At 40.5% G+C, this 20572-nt stretch overlaps 2 protein-coding genes across 7 annotated transcripts in view; one reads left to right on the forward strand and one right to left on the reverse strand.

Moving 5' to 3' along the window:
• LOC309700327 (sodium channel protein type 2 subunit alpha-like) overlaps positions 1 to 5195 on the forward strand; it is a 41453-nt gene extending 36258 nt beyond the window's left edge. For all 5 annotated transcript variants that reach the window (XM_082523845.1, XM_082523847.1, XM_082523846.1 and 2 more), the window contains one exon: positions 58 to 5195. In XM_082523845.1, the coding sequence (XP_082379971.1) occupies positions 58 to 1250 (1193 nt within the window). In that variant the 3' untranslated portion in view covers positions 1251 to 5195. The remainder of the gene's footprint in view (positions 1 to 57) is intronic.
• Positions 5196 to 7580: 2385 nt separating this feature from the next.
• LOC309699733 (uncharacterized protein) lies at positions 7581 to 18755 on the reverse strand. Of its 2 annotated transcripts, none has more exons than XM_082522892.1 (5): positions 18340 to 18755; positions 14558 to 14731; positions 13666 to 13922; positions 13261 to 13557; positions 7581 to 11347 (listed from the first exon to the last, which is right to left on the reverse strand). In XM_082522892.1, the coding sequence occupies exons 2-5, from the start codon at positions 14703 to 14705 to the stop codon at positions 10238 to 10240; spliced, it is 1812 nt and encodes a 603-aa protein (XP_082379018.1). In that variant the 5' UTR covers positions 14706 to 14731; positions 18340 to 18755; the 3' UTR covers positions 7581 to 10237. The 2 variants fall into 2 exon arrangements, with proteins under 2 accessions (XP_082379018.1, XP_082379017.1); XM_082522891.1 differs by having other exon boundaries at positions 13246 to 13557.
• Positions 18756 to 20572: the final 1817 nt, after the last annotated feature.

Genomic DNA, 20572 nt, shown 5'->3' on the forward strand with positions numbered 1-20572 from the left:
AATATAAAAATTATATCAACACAAAAAAATCCAATGGGGCTTCTTTTTCCTTTGCAGGCATGTTTTTATCTGAAGTTATCGAGAAGTACTTTGTGTCCCCGACACTGTTCCGAGTGATACGATTGGCCAGGATAGGCCGAATCCTCCGCCTTATCAAAGGTGCCAAGGGCATCCGGACGCTTCTCTTTGCCTTGATGATGTCACTCCCTGCCCTGTTCAACATTGGCCTCCTCCTCTTTCTTGTTATGTTTATCTATGCCATTTTTGGCATGTCCAACTTTGCTTATGTCAAGCGGGAGGCAGGAATCGATGACATGTTCAATTTCGAGACCTTTGGGAACAGTATGATCTGTTTGTTTCAGATTACCACCTCAGCTGGGTGGGATGGCCTGCTGGCACCCATACTTAACAAGAGGGACCCTGACTGTGAGAGCCAGCTGGAGCACCCAGGCAACTCCTACAAAGGCAATTGTGGCAATCCATCAGTAGGCATCTTCTTCTTTGTCAGCTACATCATCATCTGCTTTCTCATTGTGGTCAACATGTACATTGCTGTGATCCTGGAAAACTTTAGCGTGGCCACTGAGGAGAGTGCTGAGCCACTGAGCGAGGATGACTTTGAGATGTTCTATGAAGTGTGGGAACGCTTTGATCCTGATGCCACGCAGTTTGTGGCGTACAGCAAACTCTCTGACTTTGCAGATGCTCTAGATCCACCTCTACGCATACCCAAGCCTAACATGATTCAGCTCATCTCCATGGACCTGCCCATGGTGAGTGGTGAGCGCATCCACTGCCTCGATATTCTGTTTGCCTTCACTAAAAGAGTTTTGGGTGAAGGCGGTGAAATGGACATGTTGCGCGGACAGATGGAGGACCGCTTTATGGCCTCCAACCCCTCTAAGGTGTCTTACGAGCCCATCACCACCACGTTGCGCCGCAAACAGGAGGAAATGTCTGCTATAATCATCCAGAGAGCCTTCCGGCGCTACATGATCCGCCTGGCCATGAAGAAGGCCTCAGCCCTCTACAAGGAGCAGTTGAAAGAGGGCATGCATGACCCTGACAAGGATGTGATGGTCATCAGCAAGTTCAATGAGAACTCCACGTCAGAGAAAATGGACATGACCCCCTCCACAGCCTCCCCGCCATCATATAACAGTGTGACAAAGTCAGATAAGGACAAATACGAAAAAGAAAATAGGGAAAGAGAAAATAAAGCAAAAGACTTGAAAGACCGAAAGAAATAGACTTCTTAAAAAGGAACAACAACAAAAAAAGAATGCATCAGAGACATGAGGGAACTTTGTTTAAAGCTTATATATATAGGGGATATATAGATTCACATTTGTGTTGATTGTTCCAACATGAGGAGTCTGTGCCATGTAGGCATGGAATGGGAATGTGGTTATGTCAATATATGGGGAATACGAAAACAAACTGTCCAGCAGACACTGCCAGAGTTTGAGTGGGAAACAGAACAGCCTCTCTGCAAAACGCTTGTGATTCTCCTATTGGTTTTTGTTACTGACACACTTGAGTGTACTGTTAAGTTTTCTGTAGCTAGTGCTGCTGCTACTACTATAAATCCAGTGTCTTGAATTTAACAATCGCTGTATCACTTAACAATTGCTCCACATTCTTCTGTGAATTTTCCTTTCCAGTTTCCAGTTTCGTTTTTTAATGCGAAAGAATGTTTTCTACATTGTTTTGTTTCATTATCGTGAGAATGTGTCCACTGCTTTCACTGTTGTAAAATCACCAAGGGCAGACTAAGTCAATGCTGGAAAATACAACAACCACCTGAAACTCGTACAATGCAGGGTCAATGCCAGAATGCTCTTGGTTCATACGGTATACAAAGCTGAAATAACGAACACGCCACTAAAGTGCAATGAACAAACACATTGCATTTACTGATGTACCATCACTGATTGTTGAAATCTGTATTGTTCCTATTTCAGTAGAAATTACAAGTCTCCAAATACAGAGAAGCTGAATGTATGCAAGAAAAGGAATGAGACGCATTAAAGGAAACTTGTTCCTTGGGAAATACTCTTGATTGCTCTTTTATAGAGAGTTTGATGACAAAATTGCTACCACTCCCATTTCCATCTGTTTAGTATAAAGCTAGAGCCAAGGGATTGTTAGCTGAACTGAGCATGAAGGCCAGACTCGGGCTAAAAGTGTCAAACATCTAGATTTTTTGTTTGAGAATGTATGTATATATAAAATTGAGGTAATTTTAGCATACTAATAAAATAGCAGCAGAAGCCTTACACAAATTCATGTATGGAATTGATAAAGTCTTTGTTAGTAAATTTAACTATAGTCCCATCAAGCCAGAGCACAGTCACTGCAAAAAGGTTCCAGATGATGATGTATACACCATCAGTTATTCTCACTCATGAAGCTATAACTGCTAACTGCTGTGGTTTAAACAAGTGTGCCTGTCTAGTTTGTGCTGATTGGCATTTTTGGGTACAACTGTATTGGAGGTGGTGTGCATTAGTCTTGGATTGGCACTGAAATAATAATTGACACTGGTTGGGAGCACGGAAAACGATTTGTTTTATTTGGTCGTATGTTATTTTAATTCAAAGTTAACATTGTTTTAGGTGTCTTTGGTCCAAGACTAGGGTTTAATGGGCAGTCCAGTTCCTTGTTTACCACTGGAGGTCAAGGAAACATATTGACACAATTATGAATGGTTTCACAGCTGCCAATCCCAAGCCTAATCAAATATGACAATTTAGCACATAAGGCTAATTAGCTTTTTTTTTTACCCCCTGTTTTTTCACGACGAATACTTTAATATAGTTTTTATAATGGTTCATGTTGGATAATGTTAAAGGCTTCTGGAATAATGTCAGAGTCAGGTTAGGATTAAAATATTCTAAATGACAACAGTTGGAACCCTCATGTTCACGATGGGTGTCATCTTAGTTTTATGCAAACCTCTTCATATAAAGTGTTACTGGACATTGTTGACCTCCCTGATTACTGTCTTCATGCTAAGTTAAGCACAGTTCATTAGTTTTTGTTTTTACCTCTCCATAATATTACTTTATTAGTAAATGATAAAGTTAAGTCCTGGTTTTATCCCTTTTCCTCTACACATTCTCTACACCTGTTAGTTCCTATCCCAACCCCATATGTCGTTTCACTAGCTGGGCCCACGTCCTCATTTTAGGTTTGGCAGCGTTTTTAGTAGATAAAGGCGAATGGCTTAATTAAGAATTGAGCTGCGGTTTGGGGAAGGCCTCGATGGGGACTGGCGGCAACTCCCAGGCCTGGCAGATCCCCATGTGAAGAAGTGAAAGACTTGGAAAAAAGGGTGAGGCACAAAAACAAGAAGGAACAGCTTGTAGAACTGGAGAGTCATAAATAGATAAGACCCGAAAGGAGCGTGTTTGGAGGGGTGGTCCCACTCTTGAAATTCAGATAATTTATCTCCAAAATGCTAATGTGAAAACTTGGGTTTGAATCTGCCCTGGGTCATTTGCTCTGCCTCTTCCTCTGCTCTCTTATCGTCTGCACTGTCCTTCCATAATAAAGACTACAAATCCCCTTAACAAACTTCCATGGTTTAAATAAGCTAATTAGCTTCAAGCGTCACATTTGGCTAATGTACAGATATAAGAGTGGTAATAATCTTCTCACTGGCTCTGGCAGTGAAGCAAATAAGCACATTTTCGCAAAACGCGTCTCTGAGAATAACACTCAAACCTGCTCGTCTCACAGCGCAGTGTCTTTCACATACGTTTGTCGTCCTCCCTTTATCCTCCACCCCACTTCCTCCCAGAACTCCTTACGTAATGAAATATTCTAAAAAGATCTTTCTAACTGCTGTCAAGCTAGAACATTACAATATATCACATTAAAGGTTGGTTATAATATCACAGATGTTTGTATGCCATTCATGTTTAAATTGAGCGTGTGATTTAATGTAGTGGTTTGGTTTGTAAATATTATAGATATTTGGGCTCACAGTATGCATCACACATTTGATGTATAAGATGAAGCACTTTTTATCCCCACTGCTATGTAATACCATGTGTGACGGTCACATTTGTGTGTGCGAGACAAAGGGCGAGTGTGTCTGTATATTTGTATATGTTTATCTATGTAAGAATGGGACTGCGTGAATGTAGGCATCTATCTCTTTATGTGAGCGAGTGTGTCTGTGTGCATTAGGGTCTGCAGGTTGCTTATATGCTATTGATTATAAATAACATTTTCACTGTAGATATGAGTGCATTTTTCCAGTCTTTGACGTTGATTCACACTTTTCTAGAAGAGTTTTTTTTTTCATTCTGCACTGTAACCTTTGACAATATAAAAGATGGACGTAACTACTGTGACATCAACTCAACAGTTTCCAAAGTTGCGATTTGAAGCTTTGAGATGAACGTTTCCACTGTTGCAGCCTTGGTTGCAAGAAATTAGATGTGATGACAAACGGGTGGGTCTGACTATGACACTGCTTGCTCATTGGCTACTGACTGGTAATTGACAATTCAACTGATGAGGTTTTTTGAAACATGGTATGAGCAAGTTTTACAAATTAATTCATTTTTATTTACCCAAATCGAGCGACTAAGATAATGAACTCAGCAACAAAGTGTTTACAGAGCTCAAGAAAGAGCCCTTCACGGGACAGGAAGTGTTTTTTGCAACCGCAGCTATCGTCATCTGGTGGCCTTCAGATAGAATACAGGTTTTTAGGCACTTCCACATTGGCTTCATTTTTTCTGACCAGGAAGCTATGTCCATCTTTTTTATTGTCTATGACTGTAACACATGATGAAACACATGTATGGTCCCCATATCTGTAGATACAAACCATGAAACAATCAGTAGCCATCTTTCATTGCGCTTGTAGTGTTTTAGTGAACTGCATGCCAGAAGTGACTACTGTCCGCTCATATGGTAATATAATTTCAAAGCCAAAAGAATAAAGGACATATTTTTTGTAAATGCTTGTTTATTTTCTCCACTTCCTTCCTTGTCTTTTCTTTCAGGGTCTAAAAGTTTGCTCATATGTGTGTGCCATCAGCTCTTTGATCTGTGATCTGAACCTGAAGTATGATTGCATTACAGGTTTAACAGGATCTTTCATGTGATTCAAGTACATGTTACACCTGACTGTATCGATTTGCAAAATGTGACAAGTGACTTTTTTTTTTGTTATAACCAAAGATGTGGCAACTAAAAAGTAAACACCTAGATTTTCAAAATAAAACCTGTTTTGGGAAGCATATTTTGCATGCACAACACATTTGGAGGCTAGAATGAAGATGGAAAGAGTTAAGTGGCTCAGCATATTCAATAGGCTTAAATAGAGACGTTGCTGCTGAGGTGACTATCTGTTTTCAGCTTAAGTAATCTGTGTTGAATGTAGACAACTGGGACTCTTGAAAATATTCTCATAGCAGTTCACATTTTAAAGTCTTAGAAAGCACTTATTAAATACAGTATTGTGCAATGGTAGTTTGCCACCACTCATTTCTTTATATTTGGTTAGTAAAACAGCAATTTTTGGAAATAAGTAAGCAAGTTATAATGAGCTTGAAGGGTTATTTAGTTTGACAACCTTTATTCATCAGCACAGGTTGAATTCTCTTAGGCTTCTCTGGGCTCTGGTTCACTTAAGACACGTCTTTCAGATACTATTAGATACTCATGTGTAGTCGATAGTTTGTTTGTTTTTTTTAGGCCTGCCACTTTTTCTTTTGTCCTCCACTTGTCCATTTTCCCCAGTTTTTATCAGCATCACACACCTTCTGATTTATGCCAAATGTTTTGCCAAATAGCTCTTTGAGAATCACCTTGTTGGTGAAAAAAAACTATTTTATGTGTGCAAAACTGTGATATCTCTGGCATTTCTTTTGTAGATTCAACTAAAGAAAGTGGAACAAATTACATGTTTTTCATGACAGGCTGCTATTAAATTTAACAAAGTGCCTAAAATTGGTTTGTCAGTTATACGTAGACAGAATACTGGTTCACACTTTGAACCTATTATTCATAGGTCAGTGTTAAGTGACATAGCAACGAAAAGGGCTTGCTCTAAAGATGGGCAGATACAAGGACTGCACTGAAAATGAGTGAAAAAGCAGCAAATACCCAAAGAAAAACTTTGAGAGATGTTCAGAAAGCCTGGGTTACTGCTAGTTTATAAAAATTATGAAGTTGATCGTATCATTCACTTCTTCTTTAATATCAATAGGCTTCCTTCATCGATGTGTTCTATTCACCTCTTACATACATTTTTTTGGTAGTTACTTTAAACCTTTAGCTAAAAATAACAAATAAATTAATTAGGGTAAAGCTTTTATTTTCTAGTTTTTATGCAGTCTAAATCCCCAAAGCTGTAGCTTTGATTCAGACTTAATCAAGATCCAACGCTTGAAATCTCTGGTGTATGAATAGCCTCTCTTTTGTTGTGAATTGCTTGCATAGTGATTCCCAACCACACAACAGTGTCTTCCCCACATTATGCAGAATCAAGTACTACTGAATACAAGATCCACACAGACGTGTATAAGAAGGAAAATCTTGTGCTGGGACCCACAGGAAGAAGAGGTGAAGAGCTGAGACAACCCCCACCCAGCAACCCCTCCAGTGCTTTGCTGCTCTGTGCTTCTCCCTGCCTGTTGCCTAGCAACCTAACATCACAGCTCCCTTGCCTGTGATTGATCAGCAGTCTCTGGGCTTGCTTACCCACAATACCTTGCTGGCAAATAGACAAGCAGTCACCCCCTCCTTCAACCCTCAGCACACGTTAAATTATATTAGAAATGGGAGAAGTCACATGGTGGCCTTGTTCCAGCTCAGATCCAGTGTATTGTTCTCATCATTGTCGGAGGATCACGAAGGACTGCCAAATGTTTGTTTAGCCTCAACTTAACACAGCACCTGCTGCAGGTGTTGTGTGTGCAGCAAGCCATGAAAATATTTCTATACATGAATAGGCTGGCCAATAATGCAGAACTTCCTCTTTCTCCAGTCTGAGCTCAGCCTCACCCATTGAAGGTGTCAGTGTGTTGCTAGCTCACCACTGCTCTCTAGAGGTCCACTGGAAGAACTGGTGGGGTGTATTAAAGAAAACGAATTGCATGCATGATGACACAGCACTTAGTCAGACTGTTGTCTAAATGGAAAAGCACAGATGTGTGCTGACATCTAAATGTCCAGATTAACTTTACAGATCTTTTTTTCAGCTATCACTGCAGAAGAAATTAGTTCACCTCGTGTTTTTCACATTGACAAGGAACAAAGGTTCTTGGCTAAACCAATGTCACAGTTTATACTGAGGAAGAAAAGAACACACTGATGACGTAAAAAAAAAAGTATTCTAACACCCATGATCATGTCCAGATATATCAGCAGCATGCAAGTGAAATAAATAGATGCCACCTGCTGGCAGCATTATATAATTACACAATTTAAATTTGATTTTATGAACTTTTTGAGTGTACAAAAGACAGAGCACAATTAATAAAGAACTCTTAAACTACAGTGGGTGTTAAAATTGATTTTATTCACACTTTCATGAAAATGTGCATTGTGTAAAAAGGAAGATACAGAACACGTGGCCCCCAGTTTTTGACAGTATTGATTATTCTCACTGGAAAAAAGCAGAAGTAGTTTCATCACTGATGTTCACAATTATCACTGTAAACTAATAAGTAATGCACAGACAGACCATTCTCTAATCTAAATATATGCTCTTTTAAGAGCTTAACTTAATGGTGAACAGTTTGTGATAGTTTTAGGGGTGAGACATGTACAGTATATTAGCAGTGTATAGCAGTGCTTTGAACAAAATACTAAGATCAGCATGGTAACATGTCAGCACTGCTAACATGCTGATGTTTAGCAGTTAGGCTATGTAATGTTTGTTATCTTCATTTGGTTTCTTAGCATGCTAACATTTGCAAAATAGCACAAAATACAAATCAGAGTTGGTGGTAATGAAGATATCGGACCATGTTACATGTCTTCTGATAAGCTGTTTGCTCATTTTCTCTCTGTTGGCATGTCTTTGACTATTTTGTACAGTCAAAACAAATGCCTGCTGTAGCTGTTTGAGTTGTGAGGGTTGACTGTTATAGTAATCTTGAGATCTCTAACGAAAACCACAAAAAAGCTTTGTAAAGTTAAGCTGAACTACAGAATGAATAAATAATTCAAGGTTCAATATTAAAAAAAATTCGTCCTAACTGTGGCAGGGGACCTTCCTGCAATGTAACACACGCCTATAGTTTTGCTTTTTAGGATCTTAGCTCTTAAAATTATGGGCGGACTTACCATAGGCTCCATTGCCTTGTACAGACAAGGCAATGGAGCCTATGGCAAGTCCGCCCATAATTTTAAGAGCATCCACACTCAAGGACAGCTGTACCACCTTAAATATGCCCAGGCACAGCACAGAGCGATCATACTGGCAATCAGGGTAGGAATGGCCTTGTGTTAGTATGCACTACTAGTGGTTGTGTGCATATGCACCTGTAGTCTTGGTAATTTAGAGAACAAAGCTTTCTAATAGATGTTTAAAGCTGCAAAAGCCTGACCAAACAGTAGCTGAAAGTGAACGGTCACGAGATGTAAAACAGTTTCCTGGTCCAAAGTCACATGTGCTTGTGCCTGTGACCATACCCAGCCCTTTGGCAAGCTGCAAACACTCCTACAAGTTGTTCTAGGTATGCTAACATGGGAAGATTAACTTTCATGTCTCTCACTTGACAGATGATAAACTTCTTCGGTAAGCCGATCACATGCGATACAGACAGAATTGAACAATCATTACCATCAACAATAAGATGGTGGCACAACACAAAAAAACCCCAAAACAAAACAAGCACCTCCAAATCTAATTTTGACTTGTCATAGATGCCAGTCACAACCAGAATGACCAACATGCGGTAATGACCAAAGACTGTACAACAAGCCATAAACTGTATGCTATATAGTTACAGGTACAGAAACACTGATTGATTGATTGACTGAGTGATAAAGATGAACTTTTTCCTAAATTTTTATACTCTTTAGTCCAAGTTGACGTTCCTAGAACAGTTTAGAGACAACGTGAACTTAAATTTTACAGTGCTGTGAAAAAAAGAGTATTTGCTCTCTTCCTGATTTCTTTAGTTGCCGCTGGGGTTTTTGTTCTTTGCATTTTTGTCACACTTGCATGTTTCAGTTCATCAAACAAATTTTAATATTAGACAGAGAAAAGCTGAGTAAATTAAATTTCAATTATTTAAATGATGATTTCATTTATTAGGATTAAAAAAAGCTATTCAAGCTTACTTGGTACCATGTGAAAAAATAATTGCGTCCTAAACCTAAAAACTGGTTGTGCCGCCCTCTGCAGCAAGAACTGCACTCACACATTTGCACTAACTGGCAATGAGTCTTTCACATTGCTGTGGAGGAATTCAAACTTGCTTTTCTTTGCAGAATTGTTTGAATTCAGCAACAGTGAATGGTTTTTTGAGCATTTAAGCTCATGCCAAAGCACCTCAATCACTCCTCAGCACCTCGGCGACTCCAAAAACATCATTTGGGGATTTTTATTTAGCCATTCAGAGTTTTTACTGATGTGTTTTGGATCTTTGTCCTGCAGTATAACCCGAGTGAGCCTCAGGCCACAAACGGATGGCCAGATATTTAGGATTTTTGGAGTCGTCAAGGTCCTGAAGCAGCAAGAAGGCCCAAACCATCACTCTACCAGTACCATGTTTGTCAGTTAGTATGATGTTCTTTCTATAACATGCTGTGTTATTTTTATGTAATAGGACTCAAACCTCCAACAATTTCAACTTTGGTCTTGTCAGCCCACAGAGTATTTCACCAAAAATCACCAATCATGTGGTTCACCAAGATGTTTATTGGCAAATTCCAATGTCTCTTTGGTTAGCGATGATTTTCTCTTTGGAACTATCTCACAGATGCTATCTTTGCAATACTGTCTTTCTTATTGTTGACAATAGAGACCTGGATACCTTTTTTCCCTTAATAACTGAAATCATAATTTCTAAACTTTATTGTTTATTTACTGATGTCTGAAAAATGTAAAGAAGACAAATGTTCACAGCACTGTACCATCTATCTGTCTTTTTCTGTGTCAAATACGTGACTCATTCTGTCTTTGAAAGTGCGTTTATCATGAATAAAGCAAACTTCAATTCTTGACCGCATATTTCCACATGTTAACTGATCTCTCTTTTCAGACACTCTTTGATGATGTCATTTGACCATGTGTCTGCGGTCCTGTTTCCTCCTGTGCAGGCTCTGCTCTCTCCTCCCCTGTCTGCTCCTCAGACTCAGCAGGATGCTCAGCCTGAGTGTCATGACAGTCTGGATTGTTCCGGAGGTCTGTTGAATGAGGTTGTTCATCAAGTACACCAGCAGGGGCAGTGTTAGCATCACGCGTCTCTACATGTGAGCAAGTTTGGAGTGGCAGGGACTCCGAGAAATGGCGAGGAGTGCTGTGCTGCTCTGTTTGGCAGTGGAGTTCTGTGTTTAGTTCTAATGCAGACTCTACTGTGGGGAGCGTGGGTGTGCTGCTGACATTTTCACTGTGGAAAGCAGGCGTGTCGCTCACAGAGCTGTTTCTTTGATAGTGCTGCATGGGTGGAGTGGTGTGGAAGAGGTTACTGAGGTTCATGAGTGTGCTGTTAGAGTAACTCATCACAGAAGGAAGTGGAACAGAGTAGGGTGCAGGATTTGTTCCATGTAGTGAACAATCCCACTCTTCCTCCTCATCGTCTTCATCTCCTTCTTCTTCTTCCTCCTCCTCCTCCTCTTCTTCCTCATCATCTTCCTCATCCTCATCCTCCTCATCTTCTTCTCCCTCCTCAGGGTCAATTGTTTCCAAGCTGTGTGTGCTGCAGTCCGACAGCCCACTGCAAACACTGCTGCCATCTTCATCATAAGCTTCATCTTCTTCTTCCTCGTCGTCATCTTCTTCCTCTTCTCCCTCCTCCGCCTCTTCTTCCTCTTCTTCCTCTTCTTCCTCATCCAGATGTGACTCAGTGTCACCTGTGTTCTGAAGCTGCATGATGTGAATGTGCTGCGTGCTGCTCATCAGTGGAAACTGCAGGTTTGGCTGCTGCTGCTGCTGCTGGACCAAGGTGGAGTCTCCGTGGTAACTGTTGCCATTGGTTACAAGCTGCTCTGGCTGCTGATAGTGCTCCTCGCGGCTCTTCTCCAGCTCCAGCTTCATGATAGTGTGCAGGAAGTGGGTGCGCACCCGGACCGGGTTGAACTCCAGGCGTCCCGTGGTGTTGCTGCAGCCTTCCTTGGTGCAACCACAAGGGAAGGACATGCGATCCACCTACAGACAGAGTGATACACAGTGCAGAACACAAGCAAATTAAAGTGAGCTGCCAATCAAAGCTGATCATGCATGAAGAGAAACAGCAGATTCTACTCAGAGTGTTATTAATATCATTAAACAAGAGCGTGCAGCCAAACTTTGTGAAGCCAGAACACCTTAATCACTCAAGATTTACTTTTATGTGTCTGAAAAAAAGACTATCATGCCTAAAGCTCCAGATCTTTTTGTATGAATTCAGTAATGCATAACACAAAATAACATTCCTGATGTTCTAAGAATCAGAAGGACGGGGCTTTAAAACGTCCATCTGAGCATGCACAGACTGTACATAAAAGATGGACATGTGACAGCTCTCTGCCACTGGTCCCAGTTTTGTAGCCTAAAGCATTTTGATCAGCATCATCTCAGTTTTTTATTATGTGATGTTACAAATGTGGGGTGGATGTGACAGTGAAACGGTGGACAATGCACACTCATACTTTAGCGATGCATAGAGTTAGCTGTTGCTAAAGCATAACTTTATTTTTCTTCAGGACACAAATAAAAACATCATGTAGAAAATAAATATCTAGTTCTATTCAGTAAGACTTGAAATCAGCAACTTGCAACCACAAACTCATCAGAAGAGTGTTCACTGAAAACATGAACCAAGGGAACAAGGGACTTCTTACACTTTGACTTCTACACGACTAGCTGAAAGTGATCTGAAAGAATGTGTCATCCAGGGGAGGACTTTGTTTTGAAGTTGTTTTGCTTTGCATGTTTGCTGTGTTTTACTGTGTTTCTATGTGGAGTGTTTTATTCTTATGGTTTTATTGCATGTTTTTATTGTATATATTAACTTGTCCCGGTGAGACTCTGCCCACTTCTAATCACTAATTGGATGCATCTGGGAGGGCACAGAGGTGAATAAGAGGGCCTGGCAGACCACAGAGAGGAGGCATGAGAGACAGAGCAGGAGAGATGGCGGAGTAGATGGTGGCAGGCGGCGTTGGTGCAGGTTGGTGTGCAGTACGTGGCGAGGGCATACAATGGCTAGTGCGTGAGAGGCAGAGGGAGCTGTGCTGCTGTTGGAATAGCTGGATGCCAGAGGATGCTATGGTGGGGAATTAGTTGGCAGCGAGACAGCGCCCTACCTCCCACGGCAAGACCACAGTGCTGGCGTGACACAGAAAAGCGGCGGGCAGAGTTAGGAGCTATGCCCATTTCCGGTGTAAGTCCCACGTGCTGCAGTAACCCGGCTCACTAGAAAGAACGGTGACTGTCGCTGCTCCTCTCTTCTAGTATTCTGGAGTGGAGAGACAGACGGGAACGGCTGGTGACGCCGCCGGGCTTTTCCTTGCCCCGCTCCGATTTCCTGGATTTTAACGTTGTGGCTGACGACACTGGACTTTTAATGCTTATGTTTTATTAGTTTTTATTGTGTGTTCTCCCTGGCCACGGTTGTTTTAATTCATTTTAAAATTTTAACTGTTTTTGTAAAATAAATTATATTTTAGTGATACAGTTTTTATATAGTTCTATTCCCTTGGCTGCTCCACTGCTCCGTCCGTTTTTTGGAGGGTTTCCCTCCTTAGAATAACAACTGTTAATCCACCATTACAAATGCAGGTATAAATGGCAATGAAATGGCACCAGAGACCGTTTTTCAAATAATTCTTAAAAATAACTGCTTAAATAAGTAACTTGTGAAATTTGAAAATGGTTACAGACTTGTTCTAGAGTCTGTACCCTGCCTCTCACGGTTTTTGGGATAGACACCAGGACTCTAAACTGGAAAACTGATGGATGGGTGGAAACTTGTATGCCAACTTATGCAATGAAAATAGCCAAATTTAACATTTTACTGCACAGACAGACATTGACAACATTTTAGTATTATAGCTGGGCCTCACCACAGTTCCATTTACCTGGCACTTAATGCCGGCCAGGCTGCAAGCACAGGTCTCAGGATCACATATTCCCTGGCAGCGACACCCACACTCCTCCCGGGACATACGCAGGGCACGCAATTCATGCTTCTCTTCCACATCAATGCGACGGACACCAGAGGCACGGAGAAGAGTACGGCGCCTTCTAGTAGTCAGAGGCTGGAGGAAAAAGTAATCGTCCACCTCTGTGTTGTCCACATCCAGGTCATCTTCAGAAATGTCATCGATTGTGAGTGTATCTGCTTCCAAAGATGACACAGTACCATTCTTGGTCAGCTGGAGGATAGGAAAACAAATAGAAACAAACAAATTAAGACTGAACCATGGATATCAGAAATTATAACCCCTGGGATAAATAAAGATTCATCGACTCCTTGTACTGACTTTGAGTTTGATGGCATTAAGTTTCTCCTCTTTCAGATGGTCCCTCAACATCTTCCGGTGGCTCCGTTTCTGTTCCATGGCAAACTCCCTGAGAGTGAATTGCCTCACCCCACTGTGATGTGGTGACATCCCCAGGGTGCTGCCTCCCTGTGTGGGTACACTGGTAAAACCCTGCCGCCGGTTGAAATAGTAGACTGTGACGCTTTCAAAGTGCACATTATGACCTCGTAGTCGCTTTGACTGCTGCTGGATGGAGGCTAAGATTAAAACCGAGAGGGTTGACAGTTACTAAATCAAAAAACAAACCAAAAAACTCCAAAAGATTTGTTGATAGAGGCGCTACTAAATGCTAGTTAAAGCATAACTTTTGCCAACAAGTTTCCATGACTAAAGCTTTAAACAGAGTTTAAATATCTTATTATGTGACTGTAGGCTTTAAACAAGGGCATATTAAAGTGTAATGTAACAGTATAACAAATACAGAAAAAGCCATACTGACCAGGCTATACACACTAATTGCCTTTATTCCCCTTTGTTTCTTTTTCTATTTTTGTAACATTAAGTAAGACAACCTTGATGTAGCAACAAAACTACTTATACTTTTGTGGTTATATGCTGGAGTGAACATAAGAAAAAGTGGTCCCAAACTTGATCCTTGCGGGACTCCACACCAGATGAAAGTATATGACTCCCAGTTTAAACATAAAATGGTAAAGAGGACACAAACCAGTTGAGATAAAACATTGTTTTCTTTACTCATAAATCAAATTGTCACCACATATATTAGGTTTAAAGTAGAGGATTAAAGGAGTCAGCAAATTGCAGATCACAACAGCAATTTCACTTTGTTAAATGAACACAAAACAGAAGTTATGTGGTAGTGATGTCTTACCATCCAGCAAGCTGGAGGGGACAGAATGGTTGAGGCTGTCACTGCTGTTACCACTGTCACTGCAGGATACCTCATCATCATCAGACCCTTGCACTGACAAATAAGGGGCGGGGTCATCATCAAGCTTCCTCTTCAGGATCCCACTCATCCTGTGGTTCCTCCAACTGGTTAGACCTGAGCAAAGCACATTTAAATTTATAGAAGACATCAATTTAATTTGTACTGGACATGGAAATTATTTGTATTTTCAAACACACAAGCAAACTTGTTTTCATGGAGTCCTTTCATTAAAAAACTGCAAACTATAACTTCTGTAAAACCTAAGTTGCTATTAGTATTTCGACAGGACTGGTGGACTGTTACAAAAAACCTGTGAATTTTCCTTCTCCAGTGAGTAACTAATAAATATATTGTCAAGTATGGAGGGTTTTTTATTTCTTTGAGAGCTCATTTGTGCTATAACTTTGAACGTTTCAGAATGTCATAATCTGTTTGTTCACAGTGCAGTTCTACATGTCAAATGTGACTCATTTATTGTGATGAAAAAACAATTTCTTCTCATATTTGCTTTTTAATATAATTTATTTATTTTCTTCTTGTAAAGCCAGGGCACAAAATTAGTCGACTTCATGTATCTTCATCATTGAACGATTATGACATCTAGACTGATCAAATTTACCTCGCTCTCTACCTACAGTTTTTTCAAATACAGTTACTATGAACAGTTGGCTAGTAACTGGTCATCGGCCTCATCACTGATGGGGACGACAAGGAGTACAGAGGACTGACTCAAGACTTTGTGGACTGGTGCCAGCTGAACTACCTCCAGATCAACGCCAGTAAAACCAAGGAGCTGGTGGTAGACTTCCGCAGGCACAAGCATTCTCCACTGCAACCACTGAACATCCAGGGTATGGACATTGAGGCTGTGGACAGCTACAGGTACCTTGGTGTTCATCTGAACAACAGACTGGACTGGACTCATAACTCAGACGCCCTCTACAGGAAAGGGCAGAGCAGGTTGTACCTGCTGCGGAGACTCAGGTCGTTTGGGGTGGAGGGCCCACTCCTGAAGACCTTCTATGACTCTGTGGTGGCTTCTGCTATCTTTTATGGTGTGGTCTGCTGGGGCGGCAGCATCTCTGCTGGGGACAGGAAGAGACTGAACAGGGTGATCCGAAGGGCCAGCTCTGTTCTAGGATGCCCTCTGGACCCAGTGGAGGTGGTGAGTGACAGGAGAATGGCGGCTAAGCTGTCATCCCTGTTGGACAACGTCTCCCACCCCATGCAGCAGACTGTGACAGCACTGAGCAGCTCCTTCAGTGGGAGACTGCGGCACCCACGGTGTGGGACGGAGAGATTTCGCAGGTCTTTCCTCCCCACTGCTGTCAGACTCCACAACAAAGACTTTAACTGAACAAACACACACATCCACACATGTGCAATAACACTAAGTGCAATAATCCTTTCTGGCATCGTTGTAGTTTTACTCAGTTGTATATAGCATTCGTATTCTATTTTTATCTTATTGTATATTTTTATTCTATTTTATTCTACTGTATATAGTATATTATTTTATTCTATTCTGTACAGCTGTGTACTGTATTTATTCTTATTATATTCTAATTTTTGCGTCATAACTTTTGCACTGTCCACTTCCTGCTGTGACAAAACAAATTTCCCACGTGTGGGACTAATAAAGGTTATCTTATCTTATCTTATCTTATCTCTTTCTTATGTTTACTTTATTTATTTATAATTGCTTCTTTGTAAACAGACAAAATGTGTTTTCTGCCATCGGGATCCCCTGTGCAATATGTATGAAATACTAAGTATTCTGTGGAGTTTAAATTTTGTTACTTAAACTTGAAACTACAAAAATAAAATCCTCTCATAGAAAAACTTACATTTATTCAGCTTGTTTTTAAGGCAGTCAGCTTGGATGTTTCTTTTTAGTAATGTCAACTAATTAGAATTTACAGCTCACTGTAAAGAGATGATCTATGATCTATGTTACTAAATTTTACCATTTTGGATGGCTTGGATTAACTGAGCCACAACTGTCACGCATTTAGTGATGAAGGCTAATGGGACTAAAGGCAGCAGTGAGAGAGCATAATGATACTTCAGTATTTCAGTACAAGTGGATTATCGTTGCACCAAAAAATCTCAACAAAGCTTTGATGAGTTATGTTTACAAGCATGTTAGGTTTTCTTGACAAGCGGAGGTCATCATACAGAACAGGTCCATCACCATGTTCATAATAATGCTGGAAAATTGGAGCCACTTAGCCGATTTCTTTTTGTTTTGTTTTGTTTTGTTTTGTTTTAACAAGTTGAATCCTTTCTTTCCAATGGCCATGTTCAAACCAGGTCAGGTAGCACCATTCATTCATGTTTGACTTATTTTGGACAAAAGAATACTTTCCTCAACAAACCAAGAAGACGAGAACTTCTTGTCCAATGAGATAGTAGGCAGCATGGTAGTGCATTAGTTATGTGTTGCATAAATAGTGCCTTGCTCTATTTGGCTGTAGGTGTGGGCATGCATTACATTATATACATTAAAAGTACTGCATGAATATGAGTTAAAAAGGTAAATGCACATTGAAGTATAAAACCAGAAAAGGGTGATATAAATCCCCGTCTTTTCCATTCATTGACAGTGACAGATGTCTTGGATCTGTGTTATCTTTGACACTATGAAATGGACACAGTACTGCTTAATTATAAAGAACATAATACAAAATGTTGTACTGAACATGTAAATAAACAAAGCAAGGAACAACGATTTTAGATTTCACCAATGTAAAACCTACATTTTAAACCTGCTAAGCTGGGCTCATTAAAATTTTTTTTTTTCAAGAAATCCAGTCTAGTTATTTGGCTGCCTTATGCAGAAACTGTCTCCCCACCACTGGGTGTTTTCCAGTGACCTTGCCAAATTCTGTGATACCTCAAAAATGGGGAGAATTTTTCACAGATGATGTGTTGAGCTCATTAAAATTTTAATGAACTGATATTTCTTTTCATACTGGTTGATTCTATAGGAAATTGAAAGTACACCAACTCTCGAGGGAGATAAGAGGTTATTTTACACACTATGAGTTCTCCCCCACATACTGGAAGCACAGCTAATCAGGAGAGGGGTGTCTTTTGACAGTTGATGGTTACATTTGAAATTCATAAAGATTGTTGAGCTGACTGCTTGGACTGATGCTGGATTCCATCATATACGACATAGCTTAATGCTAGGCCAAGCTTTCCCTTGCTGACAGGCATTGTCTCCCTTCCCTTACAACCTGCTGCTATTCAGTTTTTGTTTTCTGTGACTTCTCCTGTATTCCCTCATTCCCCACCATTCTCTTCCCTCTTGGTATCATAAAATGTTCCAATTTCCATCTCCAGGCTCCCACGTATGCTTCTGTCCTCTTACTTTCAGAAAGAACAATGAAATCAAAGATTTGTAATAGAAGACACCGTGACATGTTTCTGTATATTTGATACCACAGAAGGTTTTTCTTTCACCTTAACATCTGTCGTTGAGATCTGACAGAGTATACACACACACACACACATGCACACACATCTAAAAGCCTGCTCAAACATCTGCATGTAAGCGCATCCTCCCACTCTCCATACATGTCCACATCCCAGTCCCTGGCATGGGAATTCTTATTGACAATTGTAAATTAGCATTATCCTGTAATGTGAAAACTCACAGAGCCCGTGTTGTTTGATACTATAAAGGCTTTTTGTGAGTCTCTATGACTGTCACTGACCTGTTTCCTTAGCTTGCCTTTGGTTTCCAGGAAGTCCTATTTGACTCTCTCCTCTGCATCACACAGTATTCACCAGCAGCAGCCAAACATCCCCATGTGTCGTGATGATGCAGTGAGCGTTGCCATGATGCCAGCTCTCTCTCTTTCTTTTTTTAAAGCAGCTTCTGGCACTATTGTGCAGCACTGAGCACCTCTGTTTCTATCGCTATCTTATGCCTTCTTTCTTTCCGCATTCATTCTATATGCTCATACTCTGAGGTCCCTCACTGCCTGATTCTCTTCTGCTTCTGCTCACCCCTTTCCTCTCTCTCCCTCCCTTTCACTCTCTCTCTCTTTCTTTCTCTCTCCTCACAAATACTTGTTAGCTTGGTGCTGCTGCCGGCTGGAAGCACTGGAGCTTGACTGAGGTGAAGCAAGCCCTATGAGATCACAGAGAGAAAGGAGGAGTAGTAGATGTGGTGGTGGGTGTGATGGAGTGGGGGTTGAACATGGAGGTTGTGCTATGTGAACTACCTCCTATTTCCATTCTTCAGCAGAATTTTTGAAGTAAAAGTATATGCATTAAATTTTGCTGCTACTGCACAAGGTGATATCAGGTTGGCTAACTACTATCTGAAATTTATACATTTGCTGGAGTAGTTAGAATGAAAATGCGATGTGCGTTTTGCTTTGTGTCATTTCTTGTTTTTGTTTCTAAAGCCCATTTGACTTACAATATGATAACGAGATCTGAGGATTTAAGAGGAAAAACAAGATTTTTGAAAGAGATGTTGATTTCAATGAGACTTTGACTTTTAAAATAATGTCATTTTAGTTGACATGGTAATATATATAGCATATAATGTATCTTTCTGTCACTAACAAACTAAATTGTTGATGGAAATAACATTTTTACCATGCTAAAAGTATCGTGAGCATTGGAACAACAGTGTACAGAGAACACACTCATAAAGGTTAGGGATAATCTTATGGACAACAGTGGACTGATCTCTGTTCTTGTTCTGTTAGACCTCAGTGTATCTCTCAAAGTCATTGTACTGCAGTGGTTTGAATCATATAAATATCCAGTTTGCACATGTAAGTGGGGAGTCTTAGTCACACACTAAGGCTAATTATGGCGTTCCACAGGGTTCTGTGCTAAGACCAGTTCTATTTACATTATTCAGTATTATTAGAAGCGGTAGCATTTGCAGAAGATACACAGCTTTATCTATTTATGAAGCCAGATGCCACAGACCAACTGGTTAAACTACAGAAGTGTCTTAAACATGTTAAGGCTTGGATGACCTCTAATTTGCTGCTTCTAAATTTAGATAAAACAAAGACTATTATACTCGAAAAATCTTTCAACAAAAGGGTGTCTAATAGGATACACTGGATAGCATTTCCTTGGCTTCCAGTAAGACTGTGAGGAATCTTGGAGTCATGTTGTTGTTCTAAAATTTAGGTTGTAATTTTTATTAATTAAGTACTAGTAGGTACTACAAAAAGCTGACAATAGCTAGTTTTAGAGGAACGTAGAAACATATTATACTGTATTTGATACTGTACCCTTTTTTCAAAAAGGAGACACAAAATTCTACTTTGAGCGTGTTTATGTAATTTATATGCAGGTATCTTTAGGGTATTTTAGGGGAAAGGGAACACAACTGATTACCAGAGGTGTGGGCTGTATTGGAGTATCATAACCTCCCCTTCTTACATTATAATTACAGACTTTGGGCCTCAGAGCAATTTTGGCAACTTGTCAGGTGAATCAGAGGGGAAAAGCAGTGCTCTGCTCAAACTACTGTATATAAAATGGGGATGGGTACTGCTGGCTTCAGCTGAGTCATTAATCAGACGGTGGAAGGTGTGTCAGTATCTCACTGTCACAACTTCTGTAAAAGAAGCAGACTCTCTTAATTAGGGGAAAGACTAGGACATCACTGGAATACGGTCACTGTTAACGGAAAATAGCTCCTTGTTAGCTCAGATGTGCACAGATTTCCTTAAAACTCTAAATGTTTTAGGACTGTCTTGGTTGACACATCTCTGCATAGGGGTTTGGGTCGGGGACTCTGGATTAGCAGGCTTGAGTAAATGTGGTTCCCCTTTTTAGGAAAGGCCATAGGGTGTGTTCACATTGAAAGGGCTCACACTCCTCAGCTGCCCTAATAAGGAATCTTCCTGGATATTAGTGAGGAGAGTCCATATGTAAGTTCTCGAATTTAGTTGAACAATGCAGTTTTCA

This window comes from Aulonocara stuartgranti, assembly GCF_965226115.1.
Source record: "Aulonocara stuartgranti genome assembly, chromosome: 23".
NCBI lineage: Eukaryota > Metazoa > Chordata > Actinopteri > Cichliformes > Cichlidae > Aulonocara > Aulonocara stuartgranti.